This window comes from Hyperoodon ampullatus, assembly GCF_949752795.1.
Source record: "Hyperoodon ampullatus genome assembly, chromosome: 8".
Taxonomy (NCBI): domain Eukaryota; kingdom Metazoa; phylum Chordata; class Mammalia; order Artiodactyla; family Ziphiidae; genus Hyperoodon; species Hyperoodon ampullatus.
The window spans coordinates 53,177,690-53,197,233 of record NC_136921.1 but is presented as its reverse complement, the minus strand read 5'-3'; the positions used below and the strand labels follow the sequence as shown (position 1 = coordinate 53,197,233).

The following is a 19,544-nucleotide window of genomic DNA, read 5'->3' as shown; positions in this document are numbered from 1 at the left end:
TAATTAAAAAGTTAGTATGTTTATTCTAAGGCAGAATTTTATCATATGATTTAAAGAAATCATTCTATGACATGTCTTGCTAGTCCATGTAGTTTTGCGACTGCTTAACGGTTTATATCTAAGTCTAACTCTAAGCTTTGGAGGAAGACCAGTGTCTCTCTTGCTCTCTTTTCTTTAAAAAAAAAAAAAAAAAAAAAAGCCAGTCCATAAAAAAATATATATTGATATGTATCATTCCCATATTTATAATATTTTCCATTCTTGTAAATCATGATTCAAACAATTTCTCATTCCTTACTAGAAAACCTTGTTTTATTTGTTCTTCTTAGCCTGCCCTTGTCTTCACTTTTCTTCAAAATTATACTTAGAAGTCTGTCAACTCTATACCACCTCCCATGGCTAGCCTTTGCTCACCCCTGGCCGTCTTAAATATTCTTGTAAAACCACTACACAGCTTCTCCTTTATAACCCATATATCTGTAAGTACTTGCATTACTATCCATAATAAGATACTAACATCAATGATCATTACTTACACTCGTAAATGCATAATAAATTCAAAGCATAAAGAATAATGTTTATAAAAATATTTCCTGGAACCTCCCTGGAGGTCCAGTGGTTAGGACTCCGCACTTCCACTGTGGGGGGTGCAGGTTCGATCCCTGGTCGGGAAAGATCCCACATGCCACTCTGTGCAGCCAAAAAAAAAAAACAATTTCCTTTTGCTGTATATCTATACTTGCTGAGCAAATTTGTATTTTGTTAATTTGAAAAAAGAATAGGAGAACACTAATGACTTGATGCTCTAATTAAAACAATAAGCAACTCCAATAAATAAAAGACCGGTGTTCAAATCTTCTGACCTCTGATAATAGTTTTAAACATGTATCTCCAAATTAACTGAGCTGATGGTTTGCTTGTAACTTCTACCATTAGTTACAGCTTCAATCACGACCAAATTAAAACTGCCCAATACATACACACATGCAACAATAATGCCTTAACTACCTTAAATCCATTCACCTTCTCTCATCATACCACAGTCTCCTTCATCTATTCATCTCAGAAACGCTGATTCTAAGCCTCCTTACTTGCAACAGCTTCTCCTTGATATATGATCTTTCTTCAAATTAACAGCACTTAAGATTTCTCTACCTTGAACAGGTTCCTTCATTAATCAGCAGAAGGTTACACCTGGAAATCTCTGGGCTATTATCAGACTTCCCACCAGTTGCATATATTTCCCTCTTCCCGTTATTCCTAAAGTATATCTATTCATGTTCTGGTTTAATTATTTTATTTTGCTGTATAACTATCTTAAATATGTATATACGTGGTCAAATTATCTGTCCTAGTTTATGAATCTAAATGCAGATGCTATCTAACTGTTTTGTTTGTGAAAATAATATATACAACAGAAAAGGTAATATAATTTTATTCCTATACAAGAAAAGGCACAAATATTTCAGGCCTACACTTAGAAATGATAATCTGTTTTGACCAGAAAAACTTTAACACACATTCTGCATATTTATTTTATGAGTAAATGAAGAAGAGTATTTGACCAACAGATTCAAAATTCATATTTTAATACCTTGCTCACTCACTGTTTTACACTGGCATATTACAAAACAAAGACTTTGGATGATGTGACCTATTAACAACTGTAAGCACTATTTACTGAGTACCTAACACAGGCCAGGTACTGAGAAAGGTACTTTTTAGGGGAAAAAAATAGGCAATACAAAATTTAATAAGATTAAAATATTAATTAGAATTAGAAGTTACAGCATTTCAAGTCAGCAATACATTATGAGATTATTATATTAAAAAACAACTCTCTTAAAATGGATCTTTCTCTTAAAATGATTGATAATATAAAATCAAGTTGCCTTTGCAAGTTTATAAATTACGCCTAGCAAATAATATATATGACTTTTTGGGGAAGAAACAAACTCTTAAAATTCTTTATTAAGCTGCAAATGATGTTTGCTAACTTGAATACTAATTGCAATGCTTATACAAGGGCCTGGTAACATTAGTAATCATGAGATAGGTACTTATGTACAGTATCTTATTAAATCCTCCCATTAACCCTCCAGGTAGTATTACTCCATTTTACAAATGAGATCAGTCAAATTTAGAAAGGTCAAGTAACTAGTAAGTAGAAAAACCAGAATTTTAATCCACTTGATCTGACTCTGAAGTCTGGGGTACATTCAAAACATGACACTGACTAATCAATAACTTTTTTTTAATTCTTCAAAGCCCAGCTTAGTTACTTAATTCTCTATAACATCTTCTCTGAGCTCTCTGGACTGAAAGTGATCTTTCCTATTCTGAACTCCAGTAAGACTTTGTGCTTTGGGATGGCACTTACCACTTTTTACCTCTTATTATTGTTACTTACTTATAGACCTTATCTCCCCTACTGGAATGTAAATTTTTTTCAGTTGGGCTTAGCAGAGTACCGAGCACATCTCAGGCACTCAATAAATATGTGCTGATTTAATTAATTTTAAAATAAACGATGCTGCAATTTTTCCTCTGCAAAGATCATACTCTATTTCAGATGTGGTGAAACGACTCTGCACACGTAAAATATCTCCAGAGGATACTACTTAATTAAGAGAACTAAATTCATAATTCAAAATTATAATCACTCTTACAAGAGTTTAAAAATATGTAGTACAAACTTACCTTCTAATACTTCATCCTTTCCTTCTTTATCAGGGGATTCTTGTACAAGATAATGATGAGTGATTGAGAACTTGAAATCAGCAAAGGAAATCTCATCTGATTTCTCTTCCCATGTGCCAGAAGTAAATATACCCTGTATTTAACAAAAAAAAAAAAAAAAAAAAAGGAAAACCATCTACTTTATGGCATTCAATAGTTACCATTAGGTTTATTAACCACAGATCTTTTTTCCCTTTTTCTGCCCATTAATCTAAAAGTTCTATCCTATATTTATCCTCCCTATAATAAAAGGAAAAATATGTAAGTGAATAAACAAAGAGGAAATTATTTTATAAACTATTTATCACAGTGTTACTTTAGAAGAAAATTCCCCTAGAATATTAACTATCAAGTGACTTACAAAATTGTAATTTTCAAGTAATTTTTGGAAGATGAGTCTCTATATAAAATCATGAATATACAGTAAATCCCACGCCTCTTCACACACCAAAAAAACCCCAACACCTTCTCTACCAACAGCAGAATCTGTGAGTAGCTTTTAACTGAAAATAGTTAAATTTCATAAATTTAAAAAATTATTAAAAAATACATGATAATAAAATATATTTTTATTATAAAGATATCAAATCTAATAACATCACTACGTGGTACACAGAATTACTGGATATCAGAAATTGCTTCAGAAAAAGAAAAGCAAATTTGTAAAATCAATTGAAGTCACATGAGATCTGTAGTACTTATTTGCTTAACAGGTTCTGCAAGCTTCTTTATCAAGCTTTGGCATTCAAATATTTTCAATTAAACAGCAACTTCTTCATTGGAAAATATTTTAATTAAAAGTTCCAAACAGCCCTCTTACTTACACAACATAACCATAAAAAAGGATTTTTGCCACAGGTCCTCTAGTCTCCCATAGCTATTCTTTCCACTGGAGAGATATTACAGATAGTCATTACAGCATAGCACCACCACTACAGGCAGAAATACCAACTCAGCAACTTCCAAATACAGATAGCCCAAAACTAGACAGGAAAAATGTAAGAAATGATTCTCTGCATTACTGAATTTTTTAAAAGTGTTTTTCAGACTGTACCTAAGTTTTATGTGTTCCTGGCAAGCTATTTATAATTCTGAATCTTTTTATTAGGAGAATAATCACCATGTATGATACATATCAAAAACTATGATTTTTATACATTGGGTTTCTTTAAAGTGAGGTTAACCTGTGTTAAGATATATATGGCCTGTACCAAAAGTCTCAAACTGCAGTAAGTAATAAATGATATACATAAGAGCTTGGTTTGCTAGGAAGAATGCCCACAATAAAGCAGTGAAAGCTAAAACTAAGGTAGGGGGGGAGAAGTCCAGAAAATGAGAGATAAGTTCCCTTTTCAAGCTTGCAGAAAAGCTGAAATTTTTTTGCCATATTTTTAATTGAAATATAGTCAATTTACAATGTTGTGCTAGTTCCTGATGCACAGCAAAGTGATTCAGTTAGACAACACATATTCTTTTTCATATTCTTTTCCATTATGTCTTATTACAGAATATTGAATATAGTTCCCTGTGCTATACAACAGGACCTTGCTGTTTATCCATTCTATATATAATAGTTTACACATCTGCTAGTCCCAAACTATCGGTCCTCCCCTCCCCCTTGGCAACCACAAGTCTGTGCTCTATATGTCTATGAGTATGTTTCTGTTTCATAGGTAAGTTCATTTGTGTCATATTTTAGATTCCACATATAAGTGATACCATATGGTATCTTTTTCTTTCTGACTTACTTCACTTAGTATGATAATCTCTAGGTCCATCCATGTTGCTGCAAATGGCATTATGAAATATTCCCTTAAAATGATACAAAGAGGGCTTCCCTGGTGGCGCAGTGGTTGAGAGTCCACCTGCCAATGCAGGGGACACGGGTTCCTGCCCTGGTCCAGGAGGATCCCACATGCCGCGGAGCGGCTACGCCCGTGAGCCATGGCCACTGAGCCTGCACGTCCGGAGCCTGTGCTCCGCAACGGAAGAGGCCACAACAGTGAGAAGCCCGTGTACAGCAAAAAAAAAAATGAAAAAAAAATGATACAAAGAAACATTATCTGACCCTAATCCTGCACTCTAGGTACAACTGTCAACCTTACTGAACAGCTATCTCAAGGTGGATTTGGTTGTATTCAATATAGAGGGCATCCAGGTTCTGTGTCCAAAACAAACTTTTTAAGATAATTTAGCTTAACTGAAAAACAACACTCCAACCTCCCTCCTTCAATTCCATTATGATACAGTCACTTGACACCAAATTCCAGTATGGTGTATATTTACTACTAGAACCAGAAAGGGTAACTCTAGTTCAGAATTAATCTAGTAATTCATCAAAAATAACCTCTGATGGCCCTAATTAGACAATAAAAAGAATTAAGCACACAGACTAGAAAGAAAGCTGTCTGGGGGCTTCCCTGGTGGCGCAGTGGTTGAGAGTCCACCTGCCGATGCAGGGGACACGGGTTCGTGCCCCAGTCCGGGAAGATACCACATGCCGCGGAGCGGCTGGGCCCGTGAGCCGTGGCCGCTGGGGCTGCGCGTCCGGAGCCTGTGCTCCGCGATGGGAGAGACCACAGCAGTGAGAGGCCCGCATGCCACAGGAAGGAAAAAAAAAAAAAGAAAGCTGTCTGCATTCACAGATGGCATGATTATGTACATAATATATCCAAAGGAATCTACAAAGTACTAAAACTAACTGAGTTTATGAAGTTGTGGAATTCAAGGTCAGTATACAAAAATCATGTGCATTTTTATATACACATACCGAGCAAACGCTTGGGAAATTTTTTTTTAAATACCACTCTTATAACATCAAAAAAAAAATCAAATATCTAGGGAAGAGACTTAATGAAAGATGAGCAAGAACTCTACCTAAAAATACCTCAAAGCATTACTAAAAGATATTAAAGACCTAAACAGAGATATTTCATGTACACGGACTGGAAAACACAACATCATTAAGATGTCGATTCTCCCAAATTGATCTATAACTTCAACACAATCCTAATCAAAATCCCAGCAGGCATTCTGTAAAAACTGGCAAGCTGATTCTAAAACTAACATGAAAATCCAAAGACCCGAGAATAGCTAAAATAATTTTTGATGAAAAGTATACTACCTGATTTTAAGATTTACTTTGCTACAGCAATTAAGACAGTACAGTACTGGCATAAGGACAAATAGATCAATGAAACATAACAGACAGTCCAGAAATATATTCACACTAATACTTCATTTTACAACAGACGAGCCTCTACAATTCAGTAGGGAAAGGATGGTCTTTTCAACAAATGGTTCTGAAATAATTAGATATTCATATGGAAGAGAACACAGAATATCCTCACAACCTTAAAACAGGCAAAAATTCCTTTGACAAGACACAAAAGTCACTAACAATAAAATCAAGGGCTTCCCTGGTGGCGCAGTGGTTGAGAGTCCGCCTGCCGATGCAGGGGATACGGGTTCGTGCCCCAGTCCGGGGAAGATCCCACATGCCGCGGAGCAGCTAGGCCCGTAAGCCATGGCCGCTGAGCCTGCGCGTCCGGAGCCTGTGCTCCACAACGGGAGAGGCCACAACAGTGCGAGGCCCGCATACCACAAAAAAATAAATAAATAAAGTAAAATAAAATAAAAAACTGAGAAAATGAACTTCACTAAAATAAACATGCTCATCAAAAGACACAATTAAGGGCCTCCCTGGTGGCGCAGTGGTTGAGAGTCCGCCTGCCGATGCAGGGGATACGGGTTCGTGCCCCGGTCTGGGAGGATCCCATATGCCGCGGAGCGGCTGGGCCCGTGAGCCATGGCTGCTGAGCCTGTGCATCCGGAGCCTGTGCTCCACAACGGGAGAGGCCACAACAGTGAGAGGCCCGCGTACCACAAAAAAAAAAAAAAAAAAAAAAAAAAAAAAAAAAAAGACACAATTAAGAAAATGATTAGGAAAGCCATAGACTAATGGAAAAACTCAAATACATATATCTGACAAAAGACTCACAACCAGGATGTACGAGAATAATTTTTAAAACGAAACAATCCAATATTTTTTTAATGAGCAAAATACTTGAACAGACACTTAGCAAAAGAAGGTATGAATGACTAATAGTTAACTGTGATGAATCACCAGATACTACTGAATATCAGTAGTCAACAGCGAAATGCAAATTAAAACCACAATGAGAGGGCTTCCCTGGTGGCGCAGTGGTTGAGAGTCCGCCTGCCGACGCAGGGGACACGGGTTTGTGCCCCGGCCGGGAAGATCCCACATGCCGTGGAGCGGCTGGGCTGGTGAGCCATGGCCGCTGAGCCTGAGCGTCCGGAGCCTGTGCTCCGCAACGGGAGAGGCCACAACAGTGAGAGGCCCATGTACCACACACACAAAAAAAAAAAAAACCCACAATGAGATACCACTTCACACCCAGTAAGATGACTAAAAATAAAAATCTGATAATGCCAACTGTCAGAATGTAGAGCAACTTGAAATCTCACATACTGCTAAGAGTATACAATGGTACAACCTTGTACTTTAGAAAAGTTTGGCAGTTTCTAATAACACTGAACACAAGACCTAGCAACTCTACTCCTAAGTATAAACTCAAGAAAAAGCAAAGCATATGTTCACCGAATTGTTCATAGCACCTTTATTATTAATAGTAAGAAAAAAATGGAAACAAATTAAATATTTGTCAATAGGAGAAAGGATAAACACACTGTGGTACAGTCATACGACCTAAAAAATGTTATGTGTAACATGGATGAATTCTTAAAATATTATGTTGAGCAAAAAGTCAGACACGAATGCATAGTGTATGATTCCACTATATGAAACTCAAGAATGGGTAGAATTAATATATAGTGAAAAAAATAAGAACTATGGTTACTTACGGGATAGAGAGAAAAACAAGGAATCTTTCTGGGATGATGAAAATAGTTTTTTACTTTAGATGGTAGTAACATGGGTACATACATTTGTCAAAATAAACTGTAAATCTGAATTTTGTCCATTTTACTGTGTGTAAACTATAACCCAACAAAGAAAAAACATCAATAGAACACCGCTTTAAAAAGAGATAAGGAGATATGGGGGAATATTAAACTTCTGAGGAAAATGCGGTAGGTAGGGAGAGTAAGATGCTCTTTTTCCAAGAGAAAAGATAATGGCAATTATGTAAGAACAACATGCACTAAACATCATCATGTGGACCCAACAATCCTTTCCACTCATCTTTCAACTTAATAAATTTTAGGTAATTAAGAAATATTCTCAGCCAGAACTTTGGAGGGCCAAAGACCTCAGCAAGATAAAGGTCACTCTCTTAGTTGAGCCCTTCACAACGTCAGGCCCAGACTATTTTAATAGCTTTCTACTGGTCTCCATATCCCTACCCTACAATCCTTCTTCCACATGGTTACCTTCCTAAAACATAAATCTGATACTGTTCTTCTGTTTAAAATACTTTAGTGGATTTCCATAACCTATAAGTGGCTTCCAGAGATGTTTAATCATGTATTCTATCAGTAAAAGGTTTTGAGTATCCACCTCCATATATGTACATTTTTATTAACAAATTAAGCATTACTGTAGCAATACATTATGCATATAATATATAAAACAAAAACATCAAAAAGGGATATAAACATGTAATATAATTAGCAGTCATAATACAAAAATGGCTCATCACAAGCACCTCTAAGTGTGGCATTACTGGGTTGGCCAAAAGGTTCATTCGTTTTTTTCTGTAAGATGGCTCTAGTAGCACTTAGTTGTCTTTAACTTCATTTGAAACAATTTTGTTAGACTGTATGTGACAGCTGTCATATCAGCATGCATTTAAGAAAAGACTTATCAAAACTGGTGAATTTTTGTGTAGCCATTTTAATACTGAAGATGAAAGAAAAAAAGCAACATTTTCAGCATATTATGCTTTATTATTTCAGGAAAGGTAAAACACAACTGAAATGTAAAAAAAAGATTTGTGCAGTGTATGGAGAAGGTGCTGTGACTGATCGAATGTGTCAAAAGTGGTTTACGAAGTTTTGTGCTGGAGATTTCTCACTGGACGATGCTCCATGTTCAGGTAGACCAGGTGAAGTTGACAGCGATCAAATCAAGACATTAACTGAGAACAATCAACGTTATACAGTGCGGGAGACAGCCGACATACTCAAAATATCCAAATCAAGCACCGAAAATCAATGCACCAGCTTGGTTATGTGAATCGCTTTGATGTTTGGGTTCCACATAAGTTAAGTGAAAAAAAACTTCTTGACTGTATTTCCGTATTCAATTCTCTACTTAAATGTAAGGAAAATGTTCCGTTTTTAAAATAAATTGTGACAGGCGATGAAAAGTGGATACTGTACAATAATGTGGAACGGAAGAGATCGTGGGGAAAATGAAATGAACCACCACCAACCACACCAAAGGCCCGTCTTCATCCAAAGAAGGTGATGTTGTGTATATGGTGGGATTGGAAGGGAGTCCTTTATTATGACCTCCTTCTAGAAAACCAAACGATTAATTCCAACAAGTATTGCTCCCAGTTAGACCAACTGAAAGCAGCACTCAACAAAGAGCGTCCAGAATGAGTCAAGAGAAAACGCATAATCTTCCATCAGGATGACGCAAGACCGCATGTTTCTCTGATGACCAGGCAAAAACTGTTACAGCTTGGCTGGTTCTGATTCATCCGCTGTATTCACCAGACATTGCATCTTTGGATTTCCATTTATTTCAGTCTTTATAAAATTCTCTTAATGGAGAAAATTTCAATTCCCTGGAAGACTGTAAAAGTCACCTGGAAGAGTTATTTGCTTAAAAAGGTAAAAAGTTTTGGGAAGATGGAATTATGAAGTTGCCTGAAAAATGGCAGAAGGTAGTGGAACAAAAGGGTGAATACGTTGTTCAATAAAGTTCTTGGTGAAAATGAAGAATGTGTCTTTTATTTTTACTTAAAAACTGAAGGCACTTCTTGGACTGGTAGAAACACAAACCCACCAGACTTGGCCCCACCGCTTTACTGGTTTATCTCCCACGGTTACCTTCCACCTACCCTGTGTTACGATCCTAACCACTTGTATTTCCTCAGAGGTATGCTTTATCTTTGACATCTGGGCACAGACTATTTATCCTGCTCTTCTCTACTTCCTCTTAGCATACCTTTCACATTTACATTCTTCAAAACTCATCCTAAATGTTATTTCCTGTAGAAAATCTGCTTTATCTCCATGAAAGGTAATGATCCTCAATGTCTTGTTCAAATCATTAGAATGGCTTCTTATTCAAGTCACTTACGTATATATCTATTTCTCCATTAGACTGTAAAGAGCAAAGACTACGGTCTATTCTTTGCAGCCCAGAACTTAACAGTGCCTACATGCTTAATAAGTATCTTAGGAATTATCTTTATCAGTATTCACAAAGAAACCCATATTTTCCAAATATACTGGAAATATTTCAGTAACACAGAATATATAGACTGAGATCTAGTCTAACAACCTGAAATACCATACAACCCAGTCCCTAAAGGTATTCTCTCTGACTTGAATTGACATATGTACATCACAGTCCTCATGGTGAGTTCCTCATGAAGTTAATTTCCTCATGGTATAAATCAAACACATGGATAAACTCACTGCCTTCCTGGATTGAGATTTTCTGTAACACCTAAACATAAGCCATCTTTAAAATTTATTGGTTACCAGAATCAAATTTCACATCATAAACAACCTACCATTAAAAATATAATCTTTCATTATAAAACTAAAACTCTGGTTAAATTACTGTTTAACAAATTATTAAAAATTATTTTCTTCTACTGACGAAAGCAACACATTATTGAAGAGGAAAAAAATATAGTGAAGCATAAAACCTAGTGGTTTTTTTCCATTTCTTTTTTTGAGGAGCATAGAGCTGTGGTTCTCACCCTAATTAGACTTCATAATCAACTACAAGGCTTTAAAAAACATACTGATAACTAGGCTCCACAAGAGACTAATTAAATCAAAATCTCTGAGGTTGTGTCTAAACCCTAGAATTTTTCAAAAGCTCCCAAGTGATTCTAATGTGCAACCAGGGTAAACAAAACCTTGGTATAAAGCTAAAAATGAAAGTTTTCATGCACTGATGGAGGAAATCCTTTTGAACGTTTGCAGTATTGAAATACAAATATTAAAAAGCCATCTATGTTGGGACAACTGAATATCTGCATGCAAAAAAAAGAAATTGAAACCTTTATCCTTACACTAGGCATGAAAATTAACTCAAAATGGATCACAGACCTAAATGGAAGAGCAAGAACTATAGACACCATCAAGAAAGTGAAAAGACAACCCACAATACATGCTGCAACATGGCAAATGGGAAAAAATGTGTGAATTATGTATCTCATAAGGGACTTGTATCCAGAATATATAAAGAACATTTACAAATGAATAATGAAAGACAAGCAATCCAATTTTAAAATGGGCAGGGAATTTCCTGGTGGTCCAGTGCTTAAGACTCCAAGCTTCCACTGCACAGGGTGCAGGTTCAATCCCTGGTCAGCAACTAAGATCCCACATGCTGCCCAGTGCAGCCAAAAAAGTAAAAATAAATAAATCAATCTACTTTAGAAAATAAATGAGCAAAGGATCTGAATAGACATTTCTCTAAAGAAGATATACAAATGGCCAATAAAAGCATGAGAAAGGGACTTCCCTGGTAGTGCAGCAGTAAAGAATCCGCCTGCCAGTGCAGGGGACACGGGTTCGAACCCTCATCTGGTAAGATCCCACATGCCGCAGAGCAACAAAGTCCAGGCACCAAAACTACTGAGCCTGGGGGCTTCCCTGGTGGCACAGTGGTTGAGAGTCTGCCTGCTGATGCAGGGAACACGGGTTCGTGCCCCGGTCCGGGAAGATCCCACATGCCGCGGAGCGGCTGGGCCTGTGAGTCATGGCCGCTGAGCTTGCGCGTCCGGAGCCTGTGCTCCACAACGGGAGAGGCCACAACAGTGAGAGGTCCGCGTACCGCAAAAAAAAAAAAACTACTAAGCCTGTGCTCTGGAGCCCGCGAGCCACAACTACTGAGCCCACAGACTGCAACTACCGAAGCCCACGCGCCTAGAGCCCGTGCTCTGCAACAAGAGAAGCTACCGCAATGAGAAGCCTGCGCACTGCAATGAAGATTAACCCCCACTCGACGAACTAGAGAAAGCCTGAGAACAGCAACAAAGACCCAATGCAGCCAAAAAATATAAATTTATTAATAAATTAAAATAACATGAGAAAATGTTCAACATGAACAGCCATCAGGAAACTGCAAATCAAAGCCACAATGAGACATCACTTCATATCCACTAGGATGGCTATAATTAAAAAGATAATATCAAGGGAGGAGATCAATTGGTGGAGTAGGAGAATGCTGAGCTCACCTCCCCAAAGGAACACATCACAATACAGCTACATGAGGAATCCTCAATGAAAACAAATTGGAGAATGATAGAAAGACTCTTCTTCAACCAAGGCTATGAGGAAAGATCCACACAAAGTCAAGTAGAAAGGGAGGAGAAGCAATCAGGACTTGCAGCACTAGGAGGGGACACAGAAGAGGAGACGGATATCACAGGCTCAGAGATCCTCCGTGGAGAGTGAGTGGTCCAAGCCACATATTGAGCACCACCTCCCTGGGGTTCAATACCAGGAAGATGTGTCTCCTTAGCTGGTTACAAAACTAGTGGGACTTATAGGAGAGCTATAAGAAACCGAGATTCTACTCCTGAAGAATGCACACACTTGCTTGCTTACTCCCAGGAATAAGGCCTAGGAAAAACAGTGAAACTTCCTTGGGCTCTGGTTGGTTTCCCAAAACCACACACAAACTGTGGGCACCCTGGCCCACAACAAGCACCTCTCCAGCACCTCTAGCTATTTATTTATTTATTTATTTTATTTGCCTTTGGCTGCACTGGGTCTTCATTGCTGCATGTGGGCTTTCTCTAGTTGTGGCAAGCAGGAGCTACTCTTCGTTACGGTGCACGGGCTTCTCATTGCAGTGGCTTTTCTTGTTGCGGAGCACGGGCTCTAGGCGCACGAGCTTCAGTAGTTGTAGCACACGGGCTCAGTAGTTGTGGCTCGCGGGCTCCATAGCGCTGGCTCAGTAGTTGTGGCGCACAGGCTTAGCTGCTCGGCAGCATGTGGGATCTTCCCAAACCAGGGCTCGAACCCCTGTCCCCTGCACTGGCAGGCGGATTCTTAACTACTGCGCCACCAGAGAAGCCCCAGACATTTTCTAAATGTCTGTACAGATTACTTCCCTGCCCTTCAGGATAAGAACTACACACACTGAGTGTCTACTAAGCCAAGTAATTAATGTGTAATTATGTGTGTATGTGCATGTTTGTGTGTGTGCATACATAAAATCTCCTAACACTGTCATATAAGTTTCAACCCTATTTTATAGATAAGAAAAGGTTCAAAGATTTAAAAACCTGTCCAAGGCTACCATACTATTAAGTACTAAAGCTAGAATTTGATCCACCACAGCCTGGTTCTTTCCACTAGAAGCTAAGGCAGATAGACATAAACATGCACATATATATATATAAATTCAATAGTACATATGCGAACAAGATAAACAAGGAGAACAATATATGGGTCAGAGCTTAAGGAGATGGTTGGATAAATACCAAGTGAGTCAGAAATTGATTCATTCAGAAAAGTGGATCCCCATTAGTCTGTAGGTAAGGTAAGGCTAGTAAGAAAGAACAGATAATGGTCTGGGGCAGGACACTGGATGTCAAATTTAGAGAACAAATAGTCCAATTCAGCTGAAGTTTCCTACAGGGAATAGAGAAAAAAAAAGGTAGAGAGAGACCTGACAGTGGATGTCTACGAATATCAGTTCTAGGAGTTTCAACTTCACCCTGTGGGCAATGAAGAGCCTTTGAAGGCTTCTGTGTAGGCTTATAATGTGATAACGGTATTAGTTGAGGAGAATTCCTCTGAACACCCTGGATGGAAAAAAGAAATAGGAAAGAGCTAAGGTAGGGAGGAGGATAGGAGAAAATATTTGCAGGTTATATATCATATATTGGGTAGGCCAAAACGTTCGTTCGGGTTTTTCCATAACATCTTATGGAAAAACCCGAACGAACGTTTTGGCCAACTCAATAAGAGATTAATATCTAGAATGTAATAAAGAACCCTTACAACTTAACCAGTGCATTAAAAAGTGAGCAAAGAGACCTTCAAGATGGCAGAGGAGTAAGACATGGAGATCACCTTCCTGCCCACAAATACATCAGAAATACATCTACATGTGGAACAACTCCTACAGAACATCTACTGAACGCTGGCAGAAGAATGAGACTTCGCAAAAGGCAAGAAACTCCCCGCGTACCTGGGTAGGGCAAAAGAAAAAAGAAAAAACAGAGATGAAACAATAAGGATGGAACCTGCACCTCTGGGAGGGAGCTGAGAAGGAAGAAAAGTTTCCACACACTAGGAAGCCCCTTCACTAGCAGACACGGAGGGTGGGCAGGGGGGAGGCTTCGGAGACACAGAGGACAGCGCAGCAACAGGGGTGCAGAGGGCAAAGCGGAGAGATTCCCGCCCAGAGAATGGGTGCCGACCAGCACTCACCAGCCCGAGAGGCTTGTCTGCTCACCTGCCGGGGCGGGCAGGCGCTGGGAGCTGAGGCTCGGGCTTCGGAGATCAGACCCCAGGGAGAGGACTGGGGTTGGCTGCATGAAAACAGCCTGAAGGGGGCTAGTGCGCCACAGCTAGCCAGGAGGGAGTCCGGGAGAAACTCTGGACCTGCCTAAGAGGCAAGAGACCATTGTTTCAGGGTGCACGAGGAGAGGGAATTCAGAGCACCACCTAAACGAGCTCCAGAGATGGGCGCAAGCCGTGGCTATCAGCACAGACACTAGAGACAAGCATGAGATGCTAAGGCTGCTACTGCAGGCACCAAGAAGCCTGTGTGCAAGCACAGGTCACTATCCACACCACCACTCCCAGGAGCCTGTGCAGCCCGCCACTACCAGGGTCCCGTGATCCAGGGACAACTTCCCCGGGAGAACACATGGGGCCTCACGCTGTTGCAATGTCACACCGGCCTCTGCCGCTGCAGGCTCGCCCTGCAATCTGTACCCCCCCTCCCCCCGGCCTGAGTGAGCCAGAGCCCCCTAATCAGCTGCTACTTTAAACCCATCCTGTCTGAGCAGGAACAGACGCCCTCAGGAGACCTACATGCAGAGCCGGGGCCAAATCCAAACCTGAACCCCAGGAGCTGTACGAACAAAGAGGAGAAAGGGAAATCTCTCCCAGAAGCCTCAGGAGCAGCAGATTAAATCTCCACAATCAACTTGATGTATCCCGCATCTCTGGAGTACCTGAATAGACAATGAATCATCCCAAATTTAGGCGGTGGACTCTGGGGGCACCTGTAGACTTGGGGTTTGCTTTCTGCATCTAATTTATTTCTGGTTTTATGTTTGTCTTAGTTTAGTATTTAGAGTTTATCATCACTGGTAGATTTGTTTATTGATTTGCTTGCTCTCTCTTTTTTTTTATATATAGATTATATATATTTTTTTTCCTTCTTGTCTTTTTGTGGGTGTAGATGTATACTTCTTTGTGTGATTTTGCCTTTATAACTGCTTTTACCACTTGTCCTATGATTCTGCCTGTCCGTTTTTGTTTTTGTTTTTTTAGTATAGTTTTTAGCGCTTGTTATCATTGGTGGATTTTTTTGCTTTGGTTGCTCTCTTCTTCCTTTTTTTTCTTTTTATTACTTTTTAATTTTTTGTTATTCTAAATAATTTTTTTACTTTTTATTTTAATAACTTTTTAAAAAAATTTTTTTCTCCCTTTTCTTCTGAGCCATGTGACTGACAGGGTCTTGGTGCTCTGGCCAGGTGTCAGGCCTGTGCCTCCGAGGTGGGAGAGACGAGTTCAGGACATTGGTCCACCAGAGACCTCCCAGCTCCAAGTAATAACAAATGGCAAAAGCTCTCCCAGAGATCTCCATCTCAATGCTAAGACCCAGCTCCACTCAATGACCAGCAAGCTACAGTGCTGGAAACCCTATGCGAAACAACTAGCAAGAAAGGAACACAACCCCACCCATTAGCAGAGAGGCTGCCTAAAACCATAATAAGGCCAGAGACACCCCAAAACACACCACCAGATGCTGTCCTGCCCATCAGAAAGACAAGATCCAGACTCATCCACCAGAACACAGGCACTAGTCCCCTCCACCAGGAAGCCCACAAAACCCACTGAAGCAACCTTAGTCACTGGGGGCAGACACCAAAAACAACGGGAATGACGAACCTGCAGCCGGTGAAAAGCAGACCCCAAACACAGTAAGGTAAGCAAATTGAGAAGACAGAGAAACACACAGCGGATGAAGGAGCAAGGTAAAAACCCACCAATCACACAAAGGAAGAGAAAATAGGCAGTCTACCTGAAAAACAATTCACAGTAATGATAGTAAAGATGATCCAAAATCTTGGAAATAGACAGAGAAAATACAAGAAACGCTGAACAAGGACCTAAAAGAACTAAAGAGCAAATAATGATGAACACCACAATAAATGAAATTGAAAAATCTCTAGAAGGAATCAATAGCAAAATAAATGAGGCAGAAGAATGGATAAGGGACCTGGAAGATAAAATAGTGGAAATAACTACCACAGAGCAGATTAAAAAAAAAAAAAGAATGAAAAGAATTGAGGAGAGTCTCAGACACCTCTGGGACAACATTAAACATACCAACATTCGAATTATAGGGGTCCCAGAAGAAGAAGAAAAAAAGGAAAAGACTAAGAAAATATTTGGAAAAATTATAGTTGAAAACGTCCCTAATATGGGAAAGGAAATAATCAATACCAGGAAGCGAAGAGAGTCCCATACAGGATAAAACCTAGGAAAAACACATCAAGACACATATTAAGCAAACTATCAAACATTAAATACAAAGAAAACATTAAAAGCAGCAAGGGAAAAGAAACAAATAACACACAAGGGAATCCCCATAAGGTTAACAGTTGATCTTTCAGCAGAAACTCTGCAAGCCAGAAGGGAGTCACAGAACATAGTTAAAGTCATGAAAGAGAAAAAGCTACAACCAAGATTACTCTCCCCAGCAACAATCTCTTTCAGATTCGAGGGAGAAATTAAAACCTTTAGAGATAAGCAAAGGTTAAGAGAATTCAGCACCACCAAACCAGCTTTACAACAAATGTTAAAGGAACTTCTCTAGGCAGGAAACACAAGAGAAGGAAAAGACCTACAATAACAAACCCAAAACATTAAGAAAATGGTAATAGGAACATACATATCATAACTACCTTAAATGTAAATGGATTAAATGCTCCAAGAAAAAGACATAGACTGGCTGAACGGATACAAAAACGGAACCCGTATATATGCTGTCTACAAGAGACCCACTTCAGACCTAGGGACACATACAGACTGAAAGTGAGGGGATGGAAAAAGATATTCCATGCAAATGGGAATCAAAAGAAAGCTAGAGTAGCAATTCTCATATCAGACAAAACAGACTTTAAAATAAAGATTATTACAAAAGACAAAGAAAGATACTACATAATGCTCAAGGTATCAATACAAGAAGAAGATATAACAATTGTAAATATTTATGCACCCAATATACGAGCACACCAATACATAAGGCAAATGTAAACAGCCATAAAAGGGGAAATCGACAGTAACACAATCATAGTAGGGGACTTTAACTCCCCACTTTCACCAATGGACAGACCATCCAAAATGAAAATAAATAAGGAAACACAAGCTTTAAATAATGCATTAAACAAGATGGACTTAATTGATATTTATAGGACATTCCATCCAAAAACAACAGAATACACTTTCTTCTCAAGTGCTAATGGAACATTCTCCAGGACAGATCATATCTTGGGTCACAAATCAAGCCTTGGGTAAATTTAAGAAAACTGAAATCGTATCAAGTATCTTTTCCGACCACAACGCTAAGACTAGATAACAATTACAGGAAAAAAACTGTAAAAAAATACAAACACATGGAGGCTAAACAATACACTACTAAATAACCAAGAGATCACTGAAGGAATAAAAGAGGAAATCAAAAAATACCTAGAAACAAATGACAATGAAAACACGATGACCCAAAACCTATGGGATGCAGAAAAAGCAGTTCTAAGAGGAAAGTTTATAGCAATAAAATCTTACCTCAATAACAAGAAACACCTCAAACAACCTAACCTTACACCTAAAGCAATTAGAGAAAGAAGAACAAAAAGAACCCCCAAAGTTAGCAGAAGGAAAGAAATCATAAAGATCAGATCAGAAATAAATGAAAAAGAAATGAAGGAAATGATAGCAAAGATCAATAAAACTAAAAGCTGGTTCTTTGAGAAAATAAACAAAATTGATAAACCTTTAGCCAGACTCATCAAGAAAAAAAGGGAGAAGACTCAAATCCACACAATTAGAAATGAAAAAGGAGAAGTAACAACTGACACTGCAGAAATACAAAGGATCATGAGAGATTACTAGAAGCAACCCTATGCCAATAAAACGGACAACCTGGAAGAAATGGACACATTCTTAGAAAAGCACAACCTTCTGAGACGGAACAAGGAAGAAATAGAAAACATAAACAGACCAATCACAAGCACTGAAATTGAGACTGTGATTAAAAATCTTCCAACAAACAAAGGCCCAGGACCAGATGGCTTCACAGGTGAATTCTATCAAACACTTACAGAAGAGCTAACAACTATCCTTCTCAAACTCTTCCAGAATACAGCACAGGGAGGAACACTCCCAAACTCATTCTAAGAGGCCATCATCACCCTGATACCAAAACCAGACAAAGATGTCACAAAGAAAGAAAACTACAGGCCAATATCACTGATGAACATAGATGCAAAAATCCTCAACAAAATACTAGCAAACGGAATCCAACAGCACATTAAAAGGATCATACACCATGATCAAGCGGGGCTTATCCCAGGAATGCAAGGATTCTTCAATATACACAGATCAATCAATGTGATAAACCACATTAACAAATTGAAGGAGAAAAATCATATGATCCTCTCAAATGATGCAGAAAAAGCTTTCGACAAAATTCAACACCCATTTATGATAAAAACCCTGCAGAAAGTAGGCATAGAGGGAACTTTCCTCAACATAATAAAGGCCACATATGACAAACCCACAGCCAACATCGTTCTCAATGGTGAAAAACTGAAACCATTTCCACTAAGATCAAGAACAAGACAAGGTTGTCCACTCTCACCACTATTATTCAACATAGTTTTGGAAGTTTTAGCCACAGCAATCAGAGAAGAAAAAGAAATAAAAGGAATCCAAATTGGAAAAGAAGAAGTAAAGTTGTCACTGTTTGCAGATGACGTGATGCTATATGTAGAGAATCCTAAAGATGCTACCAGAAAACTACTAGAGCTAATCAATGAATTTGGTAAAGTAGCAGGATACAAAATTAATGCACAGAAATCTCTGGCATTCCTATATACTAATGATGAAAAATCTGAAAGAGAAATTAAGGAAACACTCCCATTTACCACTGCAACAAAAAGAATAAAATACCTAGGAATAAACCTACTTAAGGAGACACAAGACCTGTATGCAAAAAACTATAAGACACTGACGAAAGAAATTAAAGATGATACAAATAGATGGAGAGATATACCATGTTCTTGGATTGGAAGAATCAACATTGTGAAAATCACTGTACTATCCAAAGCAGTCTACAGATTCATTGCAATCCCTATCAAACGAACAATGGC

The 19,544-nt window shown here is 38.6% G+C and overlaps 1 protein-coding gene across 2 annotated transcripts in view; it reads right to left on the bottom strand.

Moving 5' to 3' along the window:
- The window catches only part of RAB3GAP1 (RAB3 GTPase activating protein catalytic subunit 1), a 123,554-nt gene that overhangs the window by 82,356 nt on the left and 21,654 nt on the right, over nucleotides 1-19,544 (bottom strand). For both annotated transcript variants that reach the window (XM_079710162.1, XM_079710163.1), the window contains exon 4: nucleotides 2,701-2,833. In XM_079710162.1, the coding sequence (XP_079566288.1) occupies nucleotides 2,701-2,833 (133 nt within the window). The remainder of the gene's footprint in view (nucleotides 1-2,700; nucleotides 2,834-19,544) is intronic.